General features: G+C 34.3%; 1 protein-coding gene across 3 annotated transcripts in view; it reads left to right on the top strand.

The window, feature by feature from the left end:
- The window catches only part of GNAI1 (G protein subunit alpha i1), an 84,692-nt gene that overhangs the window by 43,763 nt on the left and 15,996 nt on the right, over positions 1-24,933 (top strand). For all 3 annotated transcript variants that reach the window (XM_004473386.5, XM_071215194.1, XM_071215195.1), the window contains exons 2-5: positions 9,249-9,291; positions 9,383-9,524; positions 20,290-20,447; positions 24,213-24,341. In XM_004473386.5, the coding sequence (XP_004473443.2) occupies positions 9,249-9,291; positions 9,383-9,524; positions 20,290-20,447; positions 24,213-24,341 (472 nt within the window). The remainder of the gene's footprint in view (positions 1-9,248; positions 9,292-9,382; positions 9,525-20,289; positions 20,448-24,212; positions 24,342-24,933) is intronic.

Raw genomic sequence — 24,933 nt, 5'->3', positions numbered from 1 at the left:
GTTGTGTTCACTTTGTGCAAATTAGATTAATTGACTTCAGCATTAATAATCATAAGGTTAGTTGTGGAAATATATTTTACATTTGCTTGAGTATAAATGATTGTGTTACAGAAAGCTGTTGGAGAAAGTGAAGACTCCCCCAAATAGTTCTATTGAGAATATTTGTGTATTGATGTTAATTTAATATTCTGGGTTGAGTTTATAATTACTCAAATACTGAGTATTCATTCGAATTCTATTTCTTCTAGCTTCACATATTATAATTTAATTATAGTCCCTTCAAACTATGTAGGGGTTTTGAGGAAAATATGTTATCCATATTTATAATGTAATATTCAGCTTTCCCCCTACTACTCCTTATATCATAGGTTGGAGATGAAATGCTACAAATACATGTTCTTCTATAGCTAATGTTTTATGAAAATATATACCTGATTTAAGAACCTGCAGTTCTTAAAAGCAGTGATTTGCTACTATTTCCTAAAAAGATTCCAGATGCTCTTTCCTCCTTAGTCGACAGGTTTATAAGTGACAAGGTTTATAAGTTGACACTGTACATGGATAGGTTGAAGGAAGAAAAGAAAGGTTTTCCTTGCTGCTCTTGACATTCTGTGGAAAACAAACAACTACAGGAGCCATGTGGAAATAACTTTTCTTTTTTTGCTCTTGAGAAGGTTAGGTCACTGGAGGGCAGATGGAGCCCGGAGTCTGGCCCAGGAAAAGAGGTCTATATTTTACTTGCTTTAGAGCATTCATTCCATCCTTTTCTGACCCAGGACTCCCTTTTATACATATATTTTTAATGGCCCCTATATTATCTTGAAACAATATTGGAGATAATAACCTACTTATTCATATACTTATTAAAAACAATTAGTCTAATCTTCTAATTCTTATGTATTAGAGAAATAAAATAATTTATAAGGATTTTTAGTATGTAAATGCCCAGCCACAACTACAAGTCATTAGAAAAGTCAGGTGCTTCTATTTTTAAAGCTTTTGAAATATATTGGCAATAGCCCTCTAAATGGTTGTAAGAGCTCTACTCCCAATAATGGTATGTGAACATACTCATTCCCTCACCATTCTCAACAATTTACCTTACTGGCTTCATTAAAATATTTTATTATCATTTCGATTTTTTTGAGAAGTGAGACTGCCATGTTTTCATGTTGAAGGAGTCTGTGTATTCCCTCTGTTGCTAGTTCTTGTTATTTATGTATTGTCTCTTTATTGTTGCTTTTTGCCTTTTCTGTCCTTTGTTTTATTTGATTTCTTTTAAGTATTTTAAATAGTGGTTTTATCATTACCCTCTTTTCTATACTTCTTTCCCTTATTTTTTAAATTTTATTTTTCCCCTTTAATTTTCAGAATTAAAAAAATATATTAGTGATTTTTCCCTTTAAAAATGTTCTTGGATTAAAAATAGGGAATAAGAATCGTGGCTTGAGAGATGGCAACACTTGGGAGATTCCACATCTCACACATAGAATGTAGGGTGGCTTATGACTTCCAGTAATGTAATTCTTGGCTCTCTTTGCCCCTATTTTTTTTTTTAAACTTTTATCTTAATGATATAAAATAGCATCTGTATCTATGTATAGCATAGCATCTGTATAAAAAGAAGCTGTATCCATGCCTTCTACAATAAAGGACCAGGAGGGAAAACGGACTTGGCCCAGTGGTTAGGGCGTCCGTCTACCATATGGGGAGGTCCGCGGTTCAAACCCCGGATCTCCTTGACCCGTGTGGAGCTGGCCCATGCGCAGTGCTGATGCGCGCAAGGAGTGCCCTGCATAAAGAGCCGCCCAGCGCGAAAGAAAGTGCAGCCTGCCCAGGAATGGCACCACCCACACTTCCCGTGCCACTAAGGACAACAGAAGCGGACAAAGAAACAAGACGCAGCAAATAGATACAGAGAACCAACAACCGGGGAAGGGGGGGAATTAAATAAATAAATAAAAATAAATCTTTAAAAAAAATAAAAATAAAAATAAAGGACCAGGAGGAATAACAATCCTTCTATTGATAGATGACATAGTTTATAGATTCAGGAATTAGATTATTAATAGAGTGTTCTTCATACTGAGCTTCTTTGCTTCTGTATAACTTCTGTTATTGATCTTAATTCTGCCATTTTGAGTATGATACAGTAGTATAACTTCTCTTTCCACCTGAAGGCTCTTCAACTATTTATCAGACATCCTATCTTCCTTTATTCTTTTTCTTCCCTAATCATTTCATTCCTCAGCCTTTCTTCAGATGAACTTGTGTATAATCTTCTATTTCACCTTTCTGGTGCTACTCCTATTTATCAGTGTCCTTCCTAAAAGAGTGATTTAAAAGGAAATACTTCAGATGTGAGTGGACCAATGAAAAGAATAATTGGGGGAAGCGGATATGGCTCAAGCAATTGGGCTCCCATCTACTATATGGGAGGTCCAGGGTTCTATTCCTGTGAAGGCAAGCTGTCAGCATGGCAAACTGGCCTGAGTGTAGAGCTGGCCTACATGGAGTGCTGGCCCATGCAGGAGTACTTGCCCTCACAGGAATGCTGACCCATACCAAGGGCTGGCCCGTGCAGAGAGCTGGTGCAGTAAGATGATGCAACAGAAATAGACACAAAGGAGAGGCAATAGGAGACACAGCAGACCAGGGAGCTGAGGTGGTGCAAGAGATTGAGTGCCTCTTTTCCACTCTAGAAGGTCCCAGGATTGGTTCCTGGTGCCACCTAAAGAAAAGACAAGGGAATGTAGAAGAACACACGGCGAATGGACACAGAAAGAGCCTCAAAACAATGGGGGGGGGGGGGGGGGTGGAAGGGGAGGAAGGGGGAAGGCCAGGGGGAGAAATAAATAAATCTTAAAAAAAAAGAATAATAGGGCTATATAGTTCTTGCTATTTGGGATTATACATATTCTACACGTTTTATTTGTATTAGCTTTTCTGTAATCTTTTACTGTCTTTTCCTCTATTATTAATTTAGTTCTTACAGAGAGTTACCAGATACATTAAACTGCTATTAAGATACTTTAATAGCAGGTGTTGATATTTTAAGTAAAGTGTCTACATGTGTTAATCACTTCCTCCCACTTTCCTGACCACACAATGGAAGTGTTTCCTCCCACTTTTTCTTCCCTCTCATAAGAGCAGGGATCACAACTCTTATTCCCAGTCATTCTTTCCACAGTGTATAGCACTGTGCCCGTCATATAGTAGATTCTCAATACATATATATTTTTAAATAATTTAAGTGATTGTTTACTTACGTAACTGTCTCCCCATAGTCTGCATTTAACCTTATAGAAGTGAGGATCCATGTCTTGTTTTATGATTGCCTAGTATAATCCTTCACACAAAGGTGCTTAAAAAATTCTGGCTGTATGGATTAGATAGATTATTTTTGAAGACTTATGGCTAGAGGATGAGTGGAAGTATATTTAAGAGTTAGTACTGAAAGGGCATTTGCTTCCAAATCCTAGAATGTTGGAATGCCATGTTAATAAATTTACATTAAAGGTGGGTACAGATGTAAACTTTTTAGAAAAAGTCCTGGGAGGAATGTAAAAACTAGAGGATGGAAGGAAATAAGTCTTAAGTATGTTCATGTGCTGGGGTAATCTTCTGCAGAAGTCCTCTGTTCTGATGGGCTCAGAGGACATCCATATATTAACAAAACAACCTTTCTAAAGGAGAAATATTTTTTTTAAAAATTCAAGATGTAAATATACCTTGATCATTTTATTTTATTTGAAAACATGTAAGTATATATTTAATAAAAAAGCTTTTGATATAGGGTTGTGGCCATTTTGAGGGGTATAGTTCACTGATTATATTTCAGAGTTATTATTTTTATTTACTCTTCCAGGTGAGAACTTAAAGATGCTTGCAAATCAGTCTGAATGGAGAATCCTTCTATCTTTTAAGTGTTTTTTTTCTGTTTAACAATCGTTTCATGCATACTTAAATGGACAGCATATATTAACAACTTACTGAATTGCGTCTTTCCAAGGCATTCAACTTAGTTTTCAGGAAGAAAATCATAGAACAAATTAAAAAGAAACCCAAAACCCCAAGTCTTTATTTTTGCTTATGCTTATTTACATAATATTTATTTTTCCTATGAAGGTAGAACAGATAGCGAAGCAAAGCAAAAGAATAGGCTTATGCAGTGTGGCAGACTTCGGTTGTCCCCATCACATGGCCACACAGCTGGTGACTATTTCCAGCCTGACTTGTGGCTAGGCGAGGCCAGTAGACTAGGTTCTAACATAGGGAAATGAGTGCAAATAATGAGAATAATTTTTGGGTTGTGCAATTAAATGAAAATGACTTTCCCTCCATTTCCTCCACTGATTCTCCCTTCAAGGTCCCTGTAAAAGTAAGAATACGAACAGGCATCTTACACTGAGGTGGGAGTCATGTTAGGACGATGGTAGCTAGAAAGAGCCTGGATCGCTACCATTTTCAAGTTAATTGTGAGCTCTGGACTGTTTGCTTACCTGCTGTGTAAAAGAGAAACGACATTCTTTCTCTTGTGTTGAAATCACTTACATTGTTTGAACAGGATCCTAATTAAAACATTAAAATAAGATACCTGTATACATGCTATCACATGGAATTGGTATAATCTGCATTGGTGAAAGTAGAAAAGGGGAACGTTCTACTTTATGCATCAGATTTATCTACTGAAGGGAACTGTTTGAAGTAGTGAGAGAATTGATCCTGACTCACCTCAGGTGTGACGTTCTTGTCTCAGTGCACTGTTTTGTGGAAGTACACTTTGATAATTCTTTAGAACAGGCTGTTGAAGATAGTATATGGAGAAAGTATAATATTCATCTCTAAGTATCCTTAGAAATATGTTGCTTATGTATTAATAGTGAAGTTTACAAGAGTTGATGCACACTATAACTTGAATGTGGAGGGAAAAATGTTTTTTGTTTTGTTTTTGTTTTTTAATTTAACAGGAAATCAATCTGCTTCTTACTGAACCCCTACCTGCTGGTTAGTGGGGAAAATTACAAAATAATAATTTTGCTTAGGTCTTGGTTCAATCTGATAATTTAAACAGTTCATTTATGTAGTGTTCATCTCTTGCCACCCTCCTTCTACTATTCTCCCGGACTCTGGGTGGGACCATGGGTGGGTGGGAGGTAAGGGATGGGTGATTTACTTGACCCCATTGCTGCAGGAGCAGAGTCTGGTCCCTCAAAAGTAATGTGTTCTGCTACATCTGGTTTTGGAGGTGGACAAGAACAGTCACACTCATTAATTGCAAATATTTCCCCCCATTCTTTAAACCTCTTCATTTTGTTTATGGTAATTTTTTGACATATGTGGATTTGGGTATTTTTGTTGTTGTTTTGTTGTGTTGTGTTTTTTTTTTTTTTTTTTTAGTTAACTTTGTTATAGTTTTTAAGTCTAACCAACTTTTAAAGAATTGGACAGCATAAATGCCAAAGCTCTTGTATCAAATAAACCTAACCCAACAGTGGTCTAGATTAGAAGATAGACACTTCTTTCTTCTACATAACAGTGCTAAGGTTAAACAGCCTTGGGGTGTTCTTCTTCACTTGATCATTCAGGGACCTAAGTTCCTGCCTTTTCATTGCTCTGCTGTCCTGGATGTTGTCTTCATCTGCATGATCAGAGTAAGACCATAGGCATATCCATTTCCCAACTCACGAGAAGGGGCAGGAAAGAGAGGGTTCAAGGCTGCAGTTTCCATTTATACACACATCTTATAGGATGGGTGAGAAATGTCATATGGCTCCCACATAGCAGCAATGGAGAATGGGAAATGTAGTGCCCAGCTGGACATCCATGTTCCCAGCCACTACTCATTATTAGAATGGAAGACGGAGAGAACAAACCAATGTTAGTGGACAACCAGAAGCTCCTGCCACACTCTTCCTTTATTTCTTCTGTTCTTTTAATAGAATTCTCTTCCTTCCATAGTTCATATAAATATTCACATCCATTTTCTTATAGTTTCTTCATGGCCTCTTTCCCTGCTTCCCTCCTCCCCTTTCTTCCATCCATCCTATAAATAAATGTTTATTGAGCTCCTGCTTTGTGTTGAGCATAGGGCTAAGCTGTGGGGAAGTTGATGTTGCTTGGGTGGGAGCACCTTTTATTCCACCTTTTGATATAAGTGAAAAGCACTTGCTTTCTAGCTGAGTATAAATAGGATTATTTATACTTCTCTCCCTTATTCTCTATCCTCTGTTAACAGTATTTCTTCCTGCCAGACTCACAAATTTGACTTTGCTAATATTTGTAGGATAAACCTTTAGCTCTTTCCTGTTTGGTACATGGGAAAAAAAAACCCAGTATTTAAAATGTTGAAACCTTAAACTCAAAGCATTTGTAATTTTGCTTATTAGGAGTCTGTCTCTACATGGAAAAGAAAATTGAAATTAATACTTAATATGCTAAGCTTTGGAAGATTATTTCATCATATCTGCCTCTACTATCTACTCCACAAAGAGTACCTTATGCCTAGTAAAGAAAGTAGATAGAAATACAATTAAGAAGACTGCTACTTCCATTCTTTAATGTTAAAAACAGATTTCAGAATTTCTTGAACCACAAGCTGTTGATTAGATGCTCATTGCAAAGTAAATTATACGTTCCATGTCACCAGTTTTATTAAGAGACACAAAGCAATTAGAATTTAAAGACAATGTCTAACATCAGAAAAAAATGGTTCTTTTTGTTAAGGTTTAAAAAAATTCTCATGTGTATACACAGTAGTTCAATTGGAGCAATCTTACTCTTTACTATTTCTGATTTTTCCCATTGCATAGCTTTCAAACCTCACTTGCTTGTATCATTTGAGATTTTCTCTGGGCCTTTGAGTTGTTTGACTAACAGAATGGAGCACGGGCTGCTATTTATCAGAGCTTACCGTGTTTGTGGAATCACCAACTCTGTGTATGGATACTAGGGTCCAGCATGTCCCATTATCACAGCATGACAGCTGCTGACTCAACTTGCAGTAGTCTAGAAACCCAGAGGAGCCTTTTAAAGAAGCCCTGTTGGAAACTGCCTATGGTATGTTACTCAGGTGGATTGCTCCTGGATTAGAGAAATGTGTGAGCCGTAATTCCTGCAATTGTGTTCTTCACAGAGCCAAGCACACTAGTGTTGATTAATAAATAATGTGTCATGTATGTTGGAATTGTTTATATTGGCAGATGCCCTGAAAGATTCCAAGGCTGTCTGTTAGTGAAGAATGCCTTCACTGTTCATTCAGTTCCTGCTTTTTCTATTTAATGTGAGGGTATCTTGGGAAATTTTCTTGAATATTAAATCACAAATAAAACTTAGGCAGTTTTTCTCTAGATCATATAAACTGTGACCTGTTCTCAGATGCCTCCAGTGTCTCTGATAAATGGAATGTGCATGTGTGTGTCTGTCTGTCTAGAGGAAGGAGAGGAGAGAATGGAGAGATGAAACTCAGAAGTTTACCATTTAATTTTGTCAGTCACAAATTGCATAAATACCTCCAAGTATCATTTCTGGTTGATTGACTATGAGCCTAGCACAAGCTAGCAGCTGAGAATTCAAATAAAAATGTGTGCAAAGTGAGAGGCAGCAGGGATCACATGTGGAGAGGGTTACAGAAAGGTTGATGAAGAAGATACGTTTACAGGTTGATGGAAGATCATCACCAGGATGGCTAGAGGAAGCAGAGCACATTGCATTTTGGCAAGAGAAACAGTTTATTTGAAGATTTGTGGTATGATCCCTGTAGATATTCCTGGAACTGTAAGTTTAATAATTCTGGAGTATAAAGCACAATGTAAATGGCCATGGGAAAATGGGAGTATGGGGCCTAGGTAATGAAATGCATGGGCCCTGTTTCTCAAACTGTAGTAAACTCCTTCAGGATATGTCAAGGAGTACATGAACTATATGACAGACTTGTAATGTCTTCGTTCTTTTGTGTCCTCAACTCAGATGTTCACAGTGTCCAATAATCAGGGGCTTGACGGAGATTTTGACATTTAATGTAAAGATAGAAGCTACTGTTATGTAGGAATGATATTTGAGAGGAGCTTAATTTTATCAGTGGTCATTTCATTTAGTGATATTTTCATGTTAGAATGTCATAACGTTAGAGACTCCAATTGTGAGGAGACCCTGCATGTGTGGAAAGTCAAGCAACGTTTTTGAGAGGGCCCCCTAGCTTTATTACTTGGGTGACAGGGAAGGTGAAAAACCTCAGGAGACACTTAAATACAGCAATGCTATTGTATTCCCAGTGCTAGCAAATCATGTTGGTATGTATTAGATGTTAAATAGTTGTTGAATGAAAATTGCATAAGACAGCTATTTTAATATTATTGTTCATGCGGCTTCTTGGCATCACTGCTGCATTAGTCAAGTTTCTCTAGGGAAATGGAACCAACAGGATAATATATATACATTGTATATATTATGAGATTTTTATAAGAACTGTCTCATGCAGCTGTGGGGATGGGCAAGTCCAAATTTAATAGGGCAGGTTGCAAGCTGAGAATTAGACGATGAAAGTTTTTGATGAATTCCCTGAGAGAAGCTGGCTGGCTGAAGTAGAGATGAAAATTCTCTCTTTCTACTGCTGAAATCATCACTTTTCCTTTTAAGGCCTTCAACTGATTGGATGAGAACTCTCATTGTTAAACGAAATCTCCTCAGTTGATTGTAGATGTAATCAGCCATAGATACAATCTGCTTGCTGATGATTTCCATCCACGAAATACCTTCACGGTAACAATCAGGCCAGTGCTTGCTTGACCAAACCACTGGGCATCATAACTTGCCAAGTTAACACGTGAACTTAACCATCATTACTGCCTTCTATTTCACCAGATCTAAAGGTTAAAATTATAATAATTGGCTGAGCAGGTAAAAACTTCTGCCAATAGGCGTCAAAATCTTTAATAAAACTAATTTATAGTGCTTCAATTTAAGTTATACAAGACTGATTTTTTTAATGCTCTAGGGAATATACACAACAACAATGAAAGCATTTGTTTTCAGTTGAGTTTATTGAATTTAAGTACTATGAAATAGTTTTTAACAAACAGATGATACTTATTTGGGGGGTAGTTTTCTACATGTTTGAAACTCATTTTGATATAAAACAAAATTCACCCATGAGGGAGAGAGTAAGAGAAGGTGTGTATATTGGAAGTTGGATATGCCTAGCTGATGTTAGAAATCACTTATTTTAGTTTATTTATTTATTTTTTTAGGTGCTGGCGAATCTGGGAAAAGTACAATCGTAAAGCAAATGAAGTAAGTAGACTTAAAACATTACACTTTTGTGTTGTTTAAATATACCTTCCCATCAGAGTAGTAACTGTTCTTTTTCTTTTTCTCTTATTAGAATTATCCATGAAGCTGGTTATTCTGAAGAGGAATGTAAACAGTATAAAGCAGTGGTCTACAGCAATACCATCCAGTCGATTATTGCCATCATTAGGGCAATGGGGAGGTTGAAGATAGACTTTGGTGACTCAGCTCGGGCGGTAAGCTATTAAATTCATTAGAGCAGGTCTGATGAGTAAAAACATTATCTTGCATGATTATACTATATCACTTAACATAGACCCATCAACTATCTCAGGTCCATTTTGTAACAGGAGTAGAAAGGGTGCAAGTGAGTGAGGTGAGTCAGAAGCTTTAGAAGTGATTGACGTAAGAATATTCGGGATTGTATTATTTCCATTTATAGGTTTGGACAACTCAATAAGTGTGATATTTTCTGTATAACATGTTATATTGAGTATCCCTGCATCACCAAAACAGTTTTTAGTAGTAAGTTCTGAGTTTAGTAAACTGTGATTTTTTCATTTGGAATGCTGAAATTATCTAATTATCTGTATCCATGCCCATATCAAAAAGTAATCTAATCTCATATAGTGATAAACAATATAAAGGTATTTTTTTTTTTGAATAGGAAAATATCAGCTATTAGAAAACATGTATCAGAATTGTATAGTTAAAGGGGACCTTTGAAGACAGGCTGGTTCTACCCCTTTGTTTTACTAGTAAGGAAACTGGAGCCCAGGAAATTGCATGCTATAAAAATTGTCTTGCAGTTAGTGTCAACCAACATACTATGTGTTTCCTATTTGGCCCAATCACTTGTTTTTGGTTTGACTAGAAGCAGCCTTTGTCTAGTCCATACTATCACATTTTCTCTCATAATACCAACCCCTTTTTTGCTTTCTCAATCTGTTTATTTCAAATTTTGTTATTTGAGTATGGCCCATAATTTTACTGTTCCCTTTTTCAATAACTATGTGAAACTTTTGATCAGAAATCCTTAATTGAGTCTTTCACTTAATTTTTAATGTTTTTTCTACAAATAGTATGAATTATTGTTACACCTTTCTATAGTTCCTTTGTATTTTTAAGTATTCAGTAAGTGTGTGTGTGCTGTTTCCCTAATAATAATGTAAAGATTTTGTGGATAGAAGCTGTGACATTTTCTTTTTTTTATCATTTTACTGTCTGTTAGATTTTTATTTTTATTTTTTTTACATAGAGGTGCAGTTAATGCTGAATAGGAAAAAAAAATGAATGAGAGCAACAAATAGGGAAATCTTTAAGATAAACTTGGTATATTTAAAAAATTTCTTTAGGAAGTTACTGGGGCTATATTAATTTACCAAGATTTTCCTTTTAAATGATGATATCAAAAAGCTTAATGTGGTAGATTAAAATTTCCCAGTAGATTTTCAAGGTAATTTTTAATAACAGTTTATAACATTCTTTTAACTTGTCTTTTCTGAAACAAGATTTGATAATCTCCATAATATTATTTGCTTTATCTACTGTCCATTCAATTTATATTTTATTAATTCATCATTTTTTCATTCAGCAAACTCTTTGAACTGTTGGTTTTACATAGAAAGGAACTACTCTTAGATTAAGGAGAAAAGTTGATACAAACTGCACTTGTCACCAATTCCCATTAACACAATTAACCTCTTTTCACATTCACATATACATTATTCTACTTTCAGATTTTATATGTAATTATTCAGAGAAAAGGGTTTTGTAGTCTCCAGTGTAGGGGGTAATGAAAGCAGCTTTCTTTTTCTTTTCATTTTTTTTCCTCTCAAGGAATGTTATGATTTTCTTTTTTTTTAATACATAATTTCAGAACAGACTGGGAATAACAGCTATTTCAACACAAGCTATTTTCTAATGGTTCTCTGATGCTTTGCAATCTACATGTGGGCCTGCTTTGCTCATCATTTATTTCCATGAGTGCCAATTTGACCCACAATTCTTAGACTCTAGCTGTTCCCTAATAACTGTTTTCTTGCTACCTTTAGATCATTATTTCTGTGTATAGCCATCTTCATGAGCTCATTCCCTCAAGTGTTTTCATGTTCTCAGCATTGCTTTTTATTGGTGTCTGCTCCATGTTTGAGTTGCCTTACCTCTACATGAGCTTTTAAAAATTTTTAAATTAAATTAAATTTCATTTTTTAAATTATTTTCTACATAAGCTTTAAAATGCTGCTAGGCTCTTGGAATTGTCCTAAGGAATACTACTACAAAGGTGAATTAAATGTGGTCATTCTTCTTCATGGAGATTTCTTCTGCCAGGGCATGCCATCAGAAGACAGATTAACAGAGGAAGGGACGTTTGAGTTGGGTGTTGAAAAACGTTTTCTAGACTAAAACAAAGAAAAAGTATTCTATGAATAAGCAGCAGTATTTTCAAAGGTAATCTGGATTTGTTTCTTTTTCTAAAGTATCAGTTCCTAAGGAAATAAATATTAGCCCAGAGATTTAATTTTAATAGGTACCAAAGATTTGCTTTTGAAAGAAAAGTGATATGAATAATCTTTTCCAGCAACTATACATCAGTATCTATTTTCCAGAGTCTCACCAACTTAGATACTATTGATATTTTAATGTTTCAGACCTAATGAGTGAAAAATATTGCCTTTCTTTGTTTTCCTGACTTTTAGTGAGGTTGAGAATTTTTCATTAAAACATTTTTTAATTGTATATCCTCTGTAACTCCTTTTATAGTATTATTTACTCACTTCTGTTAAATTACTTGTCCCCTTTCATAGTGATTCTATTTGAACATATGTGATATTAACTCTTCTTTATATATTGCAAATATATTTCCCCAGTATGTTTCTTTTACTTTTTTTTGGAAATAGCGCTTTCCTTGTTACAGAACTTTTAAGTTTTATTGTAATCAATTCTGGCTTGTGTGTTGTGTATCTTGTTAGAAAGAAAGGCATTCTTTTCTTCATAATTGTTTTAAAAAATGTTCTTCCCTAGAACTTTTTTAGTTTTGCTTTTAGATTTATCTATTTACCCACCTCTTCAAGATCTAAGTACATTTTCTTGCAAAGGTCCTTTGCCTTACCACCATTTATGAAATTGTTATTGCTCTCTGAATTGCAAATGCTACCTTTAGCAATAAGTAGATATATTTTAGTGTGTTTCTGGATTCCATTTTTTTCCCATGATATATTATTTTCTTTCCCAGATCAGCCATTAAGTTATTCAATTTTTCTAAGCTTGTTCCATCATAATAAAATGGGAATAACAACATCTTCTTCATAGAGTAGTGAGGAATGATGAGATTTTGAATATCAAACACAACATGCCATGACTGGAATAGGTGCTCAGTAAATGTCTGCTATTATTATTATTATTTATAATTATGATTACACTACTATTAGTAGTGACTAGTATACTTGTCATAATCACATTATTTTAGTTTTATAGCTATAATTTTGTAGCATTGATTGATATTTAGAAAGGGGGAAGATCATGCTGAGGCTATTATACATTTTTCTTCCCCATTAAAACAAAACAAGCAAACAAACAAATGAACAAACCCTTGTGGGCATTTTGATTGGGATTCCTTTTGAATACATAGGTTAATTAATTGGGTCGAGTTGACTAAAGAGATTTAAAATCTTAAGAGATGGTGACTACTTTGCTGTGGTTTGCTTAATATTTGGCTGTTACCAGATTTGCAAAGCAGATTTTACATTAGCTGTTTAAGTGATAAGAAACAAATTGTTTTCAAGACTGAAATTGAGTGATTTTGTGCTTAATGTCCTTTCAAAACTCAGAATGAAGGTAGTTCACTGTGGATGATAGTATGTGCAAAACTTAGATGATTACATTTCTAATGTGAAGTGAGGGAAGCATTGTGTAGGGGCCTAGTGGCATCTCTTAGGGTTTTGATTACTTAAAACGGTGCTACTTAAGTGTGGTCCGTGGACCAGTGCCCACAAACTGTTGCACATGTGCATGAGATGAGTATAGAAATTGAGTATTTAGATAGTTTTGTAGTAATTGACAGTAATTTGCATTGTATTATGGATTTTAGAAAATGGATTTATATTTCGTATGTCATTTCTATTTCATTTTTTAAGTAGCAGTGGTTGCAAAATAGGTTCTAAACAAGGAAATAAAACAACCTGGTCCATTATCAGAGATAGCTTGAGAAGCACTTATTTAGAAGTAAGGTGTTGGGCTATATAAGGAAAAGAAAATGTTGCTTTGAATTGATTTAGATAAGCCCCTTTCTCCCCGAAGCCTCAGTATGTTCCTATATAATGGCTGCTTTCATGTTCTCTAATTTTGTCATTTATTTCATTAGTTGATATCTGTCTGCCAGACTTAGCAAAATGATTTTGGGAAGGATTGTATTGATTTATCTTCTACAAATAGATGCATTTGTTAAATTTGTAAATATTTATAAAGTTATTTTTGTATAATACATTTCTTAGCATTTCTTAGCCTTTCCTTAGCACTTGGGGTAGCCAAAATTTAGGAGTCCTATATTTTTAAAAATATTTTTGCTAACTCTGTGAGTCTGTCAGTTTGCTTAATTCATATCAGTGAGGTCATATAAATTTGTCCTTCAGTGGCTGGTTTGCTTAACTCAACATAAGGTCCTCGGAATTCATCCATGTTATCCTATATGTTAATATTGTATTCCTTCTTGCAGCTGAGTAATATTCCATTGTATGTATATACCACAATTTGTTTATCCATTCCTCTGTTGAAGGGCATTTGGGTTAATTCCAAGTTTTGGCAATGGTAAATAATGCCATTCTGAACACTGGTGTGCATATATCTGTTCAAAGTTCAATAGTAGTAGATTTTTATTTAATTTGCATTTTCATTTTTACATTTAGTTGTACAGTTTTCCATGTCTTTATTGGCTATATTTTCATTTCTCTATATTAGTAGACTAATTGTATCTTTTATCCAATAGGCAATTATTGGAGTCTTGGTATTTTGAGTATCTGTTTGCTTATTCATTTGTACTTACCTATTAATCCTTTTTGGCCACTAATACAAATGTTCCTTCACATTTTGCTTATTGCCTTTAATATTATTGTAATAAAAATAAATATATATATGTTCTTTTTAAAAATATTCCCCTATTGCTTCTTCCGTTATGTTTAAATTTAGAAATTCCTCTCTCACTCAAAGATTTGGCATTAGTCATGCTAGTATTTAAAGTTACTGTGTTCTTTAATCTCTCAGAAACTTACTTTGTTGTATTCCTGAAGCTAGGATCTACAATATAACCCCCACTCCCACCCCCCACCTCAGATGGCTAATTATCCCAAAGTGGTTTTTGAATAATTTAATCCTTTCCTACTTATTGAACTCTTAGTCTACCACCTTCATCATAGAGTAAGTTCAGATTTGGGACTTTTCCCCTAATGATCTGCATTAATACCATACCATTGTAGACATTTAGTATATTAGTTATAATTTACAATGTATTATGTACCCTAGCACAGTATTTTTCTACTTCTCTCAACTCAGTTATCAGTTATCACATGTTCCTATATCTCTTTTTTGTTTTATTAGAAAAGTTTTACATTTACAGAAAAATCAGTTTCCATGTACTTCCCCTCACACACAGTTTGCCTTATTATTAAAATGTTGCATTAGTGCGAGACTTTTTTTACAATGGATAAAACAATATTATTAAAATTATAGTATTATCTGTAGTTCATAGTTTATACTGGGTTCAGTATTTGTGTTGTATTGTACAATCCTATGGTCTTTTAAAATTTGTCTTCCAATAATTTATATACAACTTAAAATTTCTCCCTTTAACTACATTCAAGTATACAATTCATTAGTTTAATTACACTCACAATAATGTGCTACCATCACCACCATCCATTACCAAAACTTTCCATCACTACAAATGGAAATACTGTACCAATTAAGCAGTAACTCCCACACCCTGACTCTTGTTAACCTGTATTCTAGTTTCTGACTCTGGATTTGCTTATTCTAATTATTACAATATATTATGTTGAACCACCCTTGCGTACCTGGGATAAATTTCTTTTGATCATGGTATATGATTCTTTTGATGTGCTGTTGGGTTTGGTTTGCTTGCACTTTGTTGAGGATTTTTGTACCTATATCATAAAGGTTATCTGTTAGTAATTTTCATCTTTTGGTGTCTTTCTCTGCCTTCATTATGAGGGTTTATTGTCATCGTGGAATGAGTTAAGGAGTGTTCTCTCCTCTTTAATTGTTTCAAAGGCTTTAAGCAAGATCGGTTTTAATTCTTCTTGGAACCTATGGTAAAATCCATCAGTAAAGCCATCTGGTCCTGGGCTTTACTTTGTTGGGAGGTTATTGATTGCTGATTTAATCTCCTTTCTAGTAATTGGTCTTTTGAGATTTTCCATTTCTTCCTGTAAGTGTAAGTAGTTTGTGTGTTTCTAGGGATTTGTCTGTTTCATCCAGATTATTTAATTTATTGGCATTCAATTGTTCAGAGTATCTTCTTATAAACCTTTTAATTTTGTGGGGTCACTAGTGATGGCCCCTCTTTCATTTCTGATTTTAATTGTGTCCTCTTTCCTTTGTTCTTTGTTAGTCTAGCTGTTTGCCAATTTTATTGATCTTTTCAAAGAACCAACTTTTAGTTTCATTGATCTGCTCTTTTTTAATTCTCTATTTCATTTATCTCTAACCTTTGTTATTATCTTTCTTTTGCTTGCTTTGAGTTAATTTGCTCTTTTTCTATTTACTCTAGCTGTGAGGTTAGGTCTCTTGATATCTTTCTTACTTTTTCCCCTGTATCTCTTTTGACACTAGGTTCTATTGTCCATACAAAAAACATAGAAATGTAAATATTTCTCCTTTTTTAAAATTTGAAAGTAAAAAATGTATACTTTTATAAAATAAATATGCATCATTATATTTGTGCAATACATGTATCAGAAGTTTCTCTTCTTGACATAGCTCAAATCTTTTTGAAGCACGTGCTTGTTCCAGTGATGTTTTTTTATTTTTTTAAAGATTTATTTATTTTAATTCCGCCCCCGCCCCGGGTTGTCTGTTCTCTGTGTCTATTTGCTGCGTCTTGTTTCTTTGTCCGCTTCTGTTGTCGTCAGTGGCACGGGAAGTGTGGGCGGCACCATTCCTGGGCAGGCTGCACTTTCTTTCGCGCTGGGCGGCTCTTCTCATGGGTGCACTCCTTGCGCGTGGGGCTCCCCTACGCGGGGGCACCCCTGCATGGCAGGGCACTCCTTGCGGGCATCAGCACTGCGCATGGGCCAGCTCCACACGGGTCAAGGAGGCCCGGGGTTTGAACCGCGGACCTCCCATGTGGTAGATGTATGCCCTAACCACTGGGCCAAGTCCGTTTCCCTGATGTTTTTTAATGCTAACTGCAACTTAGTAAAAATTAACTCAGATCATTATATTTTTTTAGTCTTTTCCCCCCATTTTAAATAACATTATGGGAAAAATGAAAAAATGTTTTCCTGTTTCCTTGCTTGAGTTATTTACATTTAAATTTGTTTTTAGATTTTTAAAATGTGTTTTTATGTTATACATTTCTTAATCAAAACTCTTTAATATCTGGGCTTTAGCACCATGAGCCAGGGAGTGATGAGCTCACTAAAATTCATAGCTTTTCTTTTAACTTTCTAAAGAACAATATAGCTGTCTTAAATGTGCAGGAGTGATTATGCATCTCATAGAAATATGATAAATTAAATACATGAGTAGATTTCATTGGATAGGGTGTCTAGTACTGTCAGCTACAGGTATTAATGAAATAATTGAGCAAAAACCATTGAAAAAAATGAGTTTTGTACAAACATCAATCATGACGTATACATTATCCTTGTGCCCAAAAATATAGAGGTGTCACTTAAAACCCACACACACACACTCTTTTTATCTTATTATTAGCCTATGGTAGAAGGGTTTTTGATGTTTTCCATTTAAATTCATAGAATCATTTAGGAATTCTTTCTGATATAGCACAATAAATGGTTACCTAGCTTTTGCTTAAATACCTCAATCTCTTTCTCCCCTTTTCTCTTGGATGGCTTGAATTGTTAAAAACTGCTTTCCTATTAAGTTGAAATATGATATCTTTTGTCCCAAGAATTCTTTTTCTGTTCTGTGTCCTAACACAAAGTCTACTCTTTCTTACCTTTATGGTTCCTTATATATCGGAAGATAGTGATCATGTTCCCTCTGGATCTTCTTTTGTACATCCTGGACAAAATCTTCTTAATTCCCGTAGACTGGAGACAGCTGAAAAGAAAATATGCTTTCGCTATATAAGCATATTATGTCATGTAATCCCTGACAGTCACTGGGAAAAGATACCCTATTATTTATTCCTTGAGACAATAGTGTTTCATCTCCCTTTTCTGTCTTCCCAAAGCATGTGGGTATAGGAACTGGAACTGACTTTCTTTAAACCATTTCATCTTTTAGTTCTTTGTGATTTGAAAATATATAAACTTGGCTGCATCGAAAGATTTTTCTTTGTTTCTCTGCGATAGTTGTCAGGCAAATAAAATGTCTTTCTCTTTATCATCCCAAAAGAGATCCCTTAACCTGATTTATAAATCTGTAGCCCTACTTGTGACTGAACTCCAGTCTTCTCTCAGTAATCCCCATGATCCTTCTACCTTATCGCATGTTGCTGTGGTATGTTCACATTTATGTTTGTAAATATTGTAAAACATTACTGAATTTTACTTTATATGACTCTTGCTAAGACCTCATTTCATGGCAAGCTTTTTGAAGCTATTTAAAAATTTATCCTGTCTTAGGCAATTGTTGATGTACTAATTTGTATAATTGGAAGGCCAATTTGCTATAGATCTTAAAGTTGTTAAGCTCTCTGCCTCCGGTTCTTTTTATTTAAAAAATGAGATAAAATAATTTCTGAAGTGCCTTTCTGCTCAGAATTTTCCCCTGAAAGTTCATTTACTGTCATCTAGTGACATGGAGGTAAATATTCCTATTTGTTTCTGAAGGAAAAAAGGCTATTTTACATTATGTGACGAGGAGACCTTTTTGAATGCCACCTAGAGAGTGTAGTTTATACTAAGAGCTTCCAAAGTTTCTCATCTCTTCCTCAGGCTTCTTCATAGAAAAGCTGAAGAGAATGTGACCTTATGATCCATTCCAAAGGGTTTCAGTTTTTCTGTCAAGAAATTTTAAAAACTGAATAAAGATATAATGACAGTTAATTTAAAAGCTTACTTTTTATTTTAATTTTAGGAGGCACCAGGAATTGAACCTGTGACCTCATACATGGGAAGCAGGCACTCACCCTCTGAGCTACACCTGTTCCTCAAAAAACTTACTTTAATGAAAGCTACTTTTCTAAAGTAGATATAGTAAATTATGTTTGAGATAATTGAATACACAAAAATGACAATTAAGAAATTTCTCTCAAGCATAGGAAGTTATTTGGAAAACTGAATAATTTTTTATTGGAATTAGGTAAATGGTGCTAAGAATGATTGCAAGCTGTGTTATACTGGGGTTTATTTAGGCTCTTGTACACATGCTGCTTCTTGCATGCCTTTCTCTTGTGATTTACTATAAAAGGAAACATATGGTTGAATATTGTGTTTCCATGCTGAGAGACTTAATTATTCCTTATCATGGGTTCCAGCTGAAAAGAAAATGTTTCACAAATTGGCAGCAAAATGAATTTATATTGTCAGCTACTACACTGTGCTAGCTTGTGTCACCAAATGCTTCTCTTCTGTACACCTTTTCATGTTTTATTACTTTATATTTTGGAAGAATGCCACTTGAGAGAAATTAAGACTCTCACTTGCCCCAGTTAACATAAAATTCCATGTCTTAGGCTAAAGAGTCTTTGTGAGGATAACAACTTCTCATCCTCCCCTAGTTTTGAATTAACAGTGTTATGACCTGGAGACTAGAGTTGTGTTATACAGTATGGTAACCCTACCCACATGTGGCTATTGAGTACTTGAAATGTGTCCAGTCGGACTTGAGATATGTAACATATGCACTAGATTTTGAAGGCTTAATATATTTTAAAAGATTACAAAATATTATTAATTTAATATCTATAACATTTAAAATATTTTTTATATATACGTTCAACAAAATGTATTATTAAATTAATTTTACCTCTTTTTGCTTTTTTAATGTGGCTATTTGAAAATTTAAAATTGCATAGAAGGCTCTCACTAGTGGCTCACATTTTACTTTTATCAAAGAGTACTGATGTAAAGCAGTTGATTAATTACCCATGGATCAAAATAACTATTTCTAGTCTCAAAACTTGGGCAAATTTAATAAACTTTAAATGCAGTAATCCTTCACTTAAAATTTTTGCATATTTGAGTGTTTTGTTTCCTTTGCTTGAATTAACAAGCACTTGCTTCCAACCACTGGCCGAATGATTTTAATGTATGTATAATTTAATGTCTCCTGAAAAATCTCATACCATTTTGTGATTCTATTCTTGCTTATTCTACATTGATTTCTCCTCTCACTGAATGTATTTAGCATTTATAAAATGCATTGGAAAGCTAATAATTAGATTCTATCTTAAAATAATTTCTGACAGTATTATGTATTTCTTAGAATAAAGATTTTTTTATGGGGGCTGGTTGTAGAGTGGTAAGATAGGTGGTTCTTCTGTTTTCTTAAAAATGATCATTTTCAGTGCACAACCATTTGGATACTTGGTTAATGCATCCCCTTCGTGAGCTGAAAGGATAGTTGTTCTTCCAGAGATTCCTAGTAACTTGATAGATATTATTAATACCACAAAACATAATTATGTCTAAAGATTATGCTCTTTTGTTTAAATCAGTTTTTCAGTGGTACTTTAAAGGAAAGAAAGTTACAATGCTTCAATAAAAAACATAAAGGAAATTCATTATTATATTTGGATTTTTATCTGTGATATCCTTTTTGTACTTTTAAAATAAATGGCCTTTGAATGTTCAGGATGATGCCCGCCAACTCTTTGTGCTTGCTGGAGCTGCTGAAGAGGGTTTTATGACTGCAGAACTTGCTGGAGTTATAAAGCGATTGTGGAAAGATAGTGGTGTACAAGCCTGTTTCAACAGATCCCGGGAGTACCAGCTTAATGATTCTGCAGCATAGTAAGTAATCATAACTTCAGAACTAAACTATCATGAATAATTACTTGCAAGTCAAATATACCTCCAGTCAATTTTATTGCAGAATTGCCTGACACATTCTTGTACAACTCAGGATGACGATATTTGAAAACTTTTGTCTTTTCTTCTGTTTGTACATGGTAATGCTGTTATTTCCTTTGTGTTCAAAAATGTCTCAAGAGATTCTGCTTATATAATTTTAATTAAAACATGCAGGATGGGACTGTTTCCAGTACATATACAAGAAAGGAATTGGAACTTCCCAACATTCACCCTGAATTTGGATGTTTCTGTAGTTTGGATAGGGCAAGACAAATGAAAGGGTAGCTATTTTGGAAGTGCTTTCTGTTATAACAGTGGTACCTGAGAAGAATTAATTGCCCAAGACAGGCATCTTGAAAAGGGACTTTTTGAAGGGGTGTATGGTGTTCCCGAGGTACTTTCTCAGTGAGTAACATAGTTGTACATTTGAAAATTGTCAGTTGCATGTGCTCTTTTGCTTTAGACACTGTTTACAAATATCTGAGCACAGTTCTTGGGAGAAAAATTTAACCTGATTTTCCAGGTTATGGTCCCAGAAAGTTGTAATAAAACCTAATTGGGGAGCTTTCTGTTTGGTGATCTGCATAAAATTTTTTAAAAAATCATGTATTTGTGTCCATTAATTGGTATGCATACTCAACAGTGTCAAATATATGTGTAGAATAAATGCTCCTTAAATCATGTTGTACACTCATTTTACTTTCCAAGGTTGTTGCTTTTTCTTGACAGAGTTTTTGGCTTTTAGGGACACATGTGAGGGTTAGGTGGAAGAAGACAGGTATTGGAAAGTCTAGGTAAATACACATTCTTTGTAAATGAGAAAAAATGGAGTTTGGTTTCTGAGGACCTAATTATCTTATAGCCTCTCATTTGTTGTATATCAGTATATGCACTCGATTATGTGAATGATAGAGGAATGAATAATATATATTATTGTATGACCCACACAATCTTTTTATAACTTTGCTTCTTAATCTGTATTTTAGACATTTAAACTTATATCAACCTATATATTATTATATATGCATTTTACCTCCATATATGCAACTTATACTGTTATTGAAAATGTAGCCTCTCTCTCCAACAGATGTCATCACTTCTATAAGGAAATACTCCTTACCCCACTGAGTAGGTCCTTGCCTCACTGTATCATGTACTCGTAATATGTACCTTTTCTTCTTAACATTCACAAATTTCCGCTTATTTTGAAATTATTAGATTTATATTTAGTTTGAGACTATTTCATTATTTTCTATCTCTGCTACTATACTGTAAATTCAAAAAGGTCAGTTTTTGCTTAACATGTATCCCCAGTGCCTGACACATACAGTTAGCTCATTGTGGCCTCGGGGAATAAGTGAGTGATTTAATAAACCAAACTTCACCGAGGCTAGAAGAGAAATTAGAAACATTACTTTCAGCAAGAACTCAGAACATACTATTTGCTTTGGCACCACCAGCATCTGCAGAAAGGCCTAAATGGGAATTGCTGTTACAGTGAGAAGATTGCTCTGAGCAGAAACCAGCAAAAAGAACTATCTCAACAATTATGTTGTACCTCTCAGGGACAGTAGATTGAAGTCCTCTTCCTTATATAGGGAGACTTCCTGGACTCCTTAGTTTATTGGCCAAGACCCTTACTTCCCTATACAGTGCTTAGACATGCTTTGAGAAAAAGCATTGCTCTGGCTCCCCAGTATTTCATTTTTGGTAGTTCTGTCCTTAAGATGTCACAAAGCCCTCAACAGTGCCATGGGGCAGAAGCATGTGAGGGTCCACAACTTCTGTGGTCTGCAGGAGCCGTTACGAAGAGAGTTCAGGGAGAATTTGCCGTTTTCAGTGGGAAATAAGTGGCAGTTACTAATTATGATGATTCTGTACTTTGGATGTGGATTTGCTTCACAAAAATTAAGACACCAACTGCTTAAGAAATAAGGATGTTTTAGTTCACCCAGGAAACAGCTACAAAGAGGAGTATTTTAAGAAACTCAATCCTGAAATACAGATCAACCTCTGTTAAACTTGTATAGCATATTGAATGTGTTTGTAAATAAACTTACTATACGAATGGTTTAAAAAAAAGATGTCAGTAAAGGAGCCCTTTTTCAAGAACAAAGAAAGTCATAGTAATCTTTTCTTCCCTGGTGGTTAGAGGACTTCTTTTATCTGAGTTCTTGATCTGGGATGCTGGCAAGTTACCCATTAGGACTGTCTAGCCAACAACTTACACTTTAAATTGTGATCCCTCAAAACAGCATGATTTACACAAAATCTGTTTTTCAGTTTTGTCATTTTGAAACACAGTTGTGCTTTATTTTTAAAGACTATTGGAAGGACTATAGCAGATTTAAGCAAAGAAGGAAGAGGTTTTAAAGGAACGATTAATAAAAAGAAGCCCCGGGCCATTTTGTTTGTTTATTAAATCAGATTTTCTACAATAAAATATAAAGTTTTATATATGGAACTAAAAACACAAAGTACTGGGGTATTATCACCAAAACATATATTAGACAAGATTATTTTCAATGCAGTAAATGTAGTACAGTTAACTTAAACTATCATCTCTGTGTATTCTATTATCAATACTACCTACATAGACTTAACTGTCTAAAACATTGTTATTAATTCAGTGTTTGGGTAGTTTTCTAACTCCAAAGCAAATATTTATTGAGCTTTTGTTTGCAAAATCCTATTCTAAATGATGATATGGCTAAGTAACAGTTTCAAAGGATAACATCATTTTAATGTTGCAATAGTTGGTGCTTTTCAGGACCTAGATTTATTTTCTAAATTTTCTTTTAGCATTTTGCTGTGGTATTACAATACACTGCAGTGATGCTCCTCACATTCATCCTATCCTAGGATTAATTCCAGACTTCTCTTTTAAAGTTGTACATAACCTGTTAATTACCTTATTCTCTGAGAAACAAGACACGGTATTCCAGCATCCATACTGTTTTACTGCTTCTCTGAAATGATATTCTCTTCTCTCTGTCCCGTAGTTCAATTTTCTACTTATACCCCTCACTATACACAAATCCTTCATTAACCATTCAGGTCCATACCTAGACTTTGTATGACGTTATTGACTCTACCATATAATTTGGTACAAAATAATCTACTTTCTGATTTATAGCACTGTAAAGTGCAAAGTAAAGGAGTATATGTAATGTTCTCTTGTAATTTAATGTAAGACTGGTTGAAAAGGAACAATGCATAATTTAGCCTCTGGCCAGAAGTTCCCTTGCTACATGTTCAAAAATGAAGATGTTTTAAACCTCAAAAAATGACAGTGTCTGAAGCATAGACATAGAGCTAAAGAATGAGTGTAATGTATTTTAAGAAACCAACTCATGGTATATAATTACTTTGAGTGGTTTTTAAAAAATGTTATCATTACTCTCCATGATTTTCCAGTGAAGAGATTTATTAATCACTATTCTTGAGAATTGAAGCAGATTACACTTAAAAAATACTAATAATTTTTTTGTGGCCAGAAAAGTATAAACACTTTATTTCAGTTGGAGTAGTATAGGCTATAAGCTTAAAGAAGGTTGCATTGCATTATTATTCAGAAACTTTAAATCTTTCAGTAATTTAGAATATTGAAAGTATCCAAGTATGTTTTATTCTTTGTTTTAGATAATTTTTATTGGCTATATGAATTATTAGCATGGATTTTTGATTATTTGTTTATTTTTTCAGCTATTTGAATGACTTGGACAGAATAGCACAAACAAATTATATCCCAACTCAACAAGATGTTCTCAGAACTAGAGTGAAAACTACAGGAATTGTTGAAACCCATTTTACTTTCAAAGATCTTCATTTTAAGTGAGTAGCTTTGAAACATCTGATTTATAAATTTTAGGTAAAAAAAATATATTGCTTTAGAAATAGAAGGAAAAAAGAGAGACAAAGTTTTCCTGATAGAATATATGCTTCTTTATGGAAATGTTGAATCAGAGGGGTATTTTTTCCAATTTGTCATGAGAATTTTTACTTGTAGAGAGCTGAAGTTTCTACTATTTCATGATGAGAAATGTTCACTGAATTTAATATGTACTGAATATTAATTTGCTGGGTTCTAAGCAGGAATACTGATTTGTAGTCTTAGAAATGAAAGGGATGTTAGTGTTCATTTTGTCTAGTCCCCTCCATTTATAATTAACTCACTCAGAAATTCAGTTAAACAAATTTGTGGAACTGCCTTTCTCTTTTTCCAACAAATAAAAATTTTTAAGGTATGAGAAAAACTGCTGGCCTTAAGCACAACCACCTTTTAATTGGTGGATTCTTGTTTTATCTATATGGCCTTCCTGGTTAGTTACTTTAATCTGTTTTCCCCTTCCAGGACATCTGATATCTGATTTTTTTTTTTTTTTTTTAAGATTTATTTATTTCTCTCCCTCCCCCCCCTCCCACC

The sequence above is a fragment of the Dasypus novemcinctus genome, chromosome 5 (genome assembly GCF_030445035.2).
Source record: "Dasypus novemcinctus isolate mDasNov1 chromosome 5, mDasNov1.1.hap2, whole genome shotgun sequence".
Lineage (NCBI taxonomy): Eukaryota > Metazoa > Chordata > Mammalia > Cingulata > Dasypodidae > Dasypus > Dasypus novemcinctus.
This window is presented reverse-complemented; position numbering and strand designations above follow the sequence as displayed.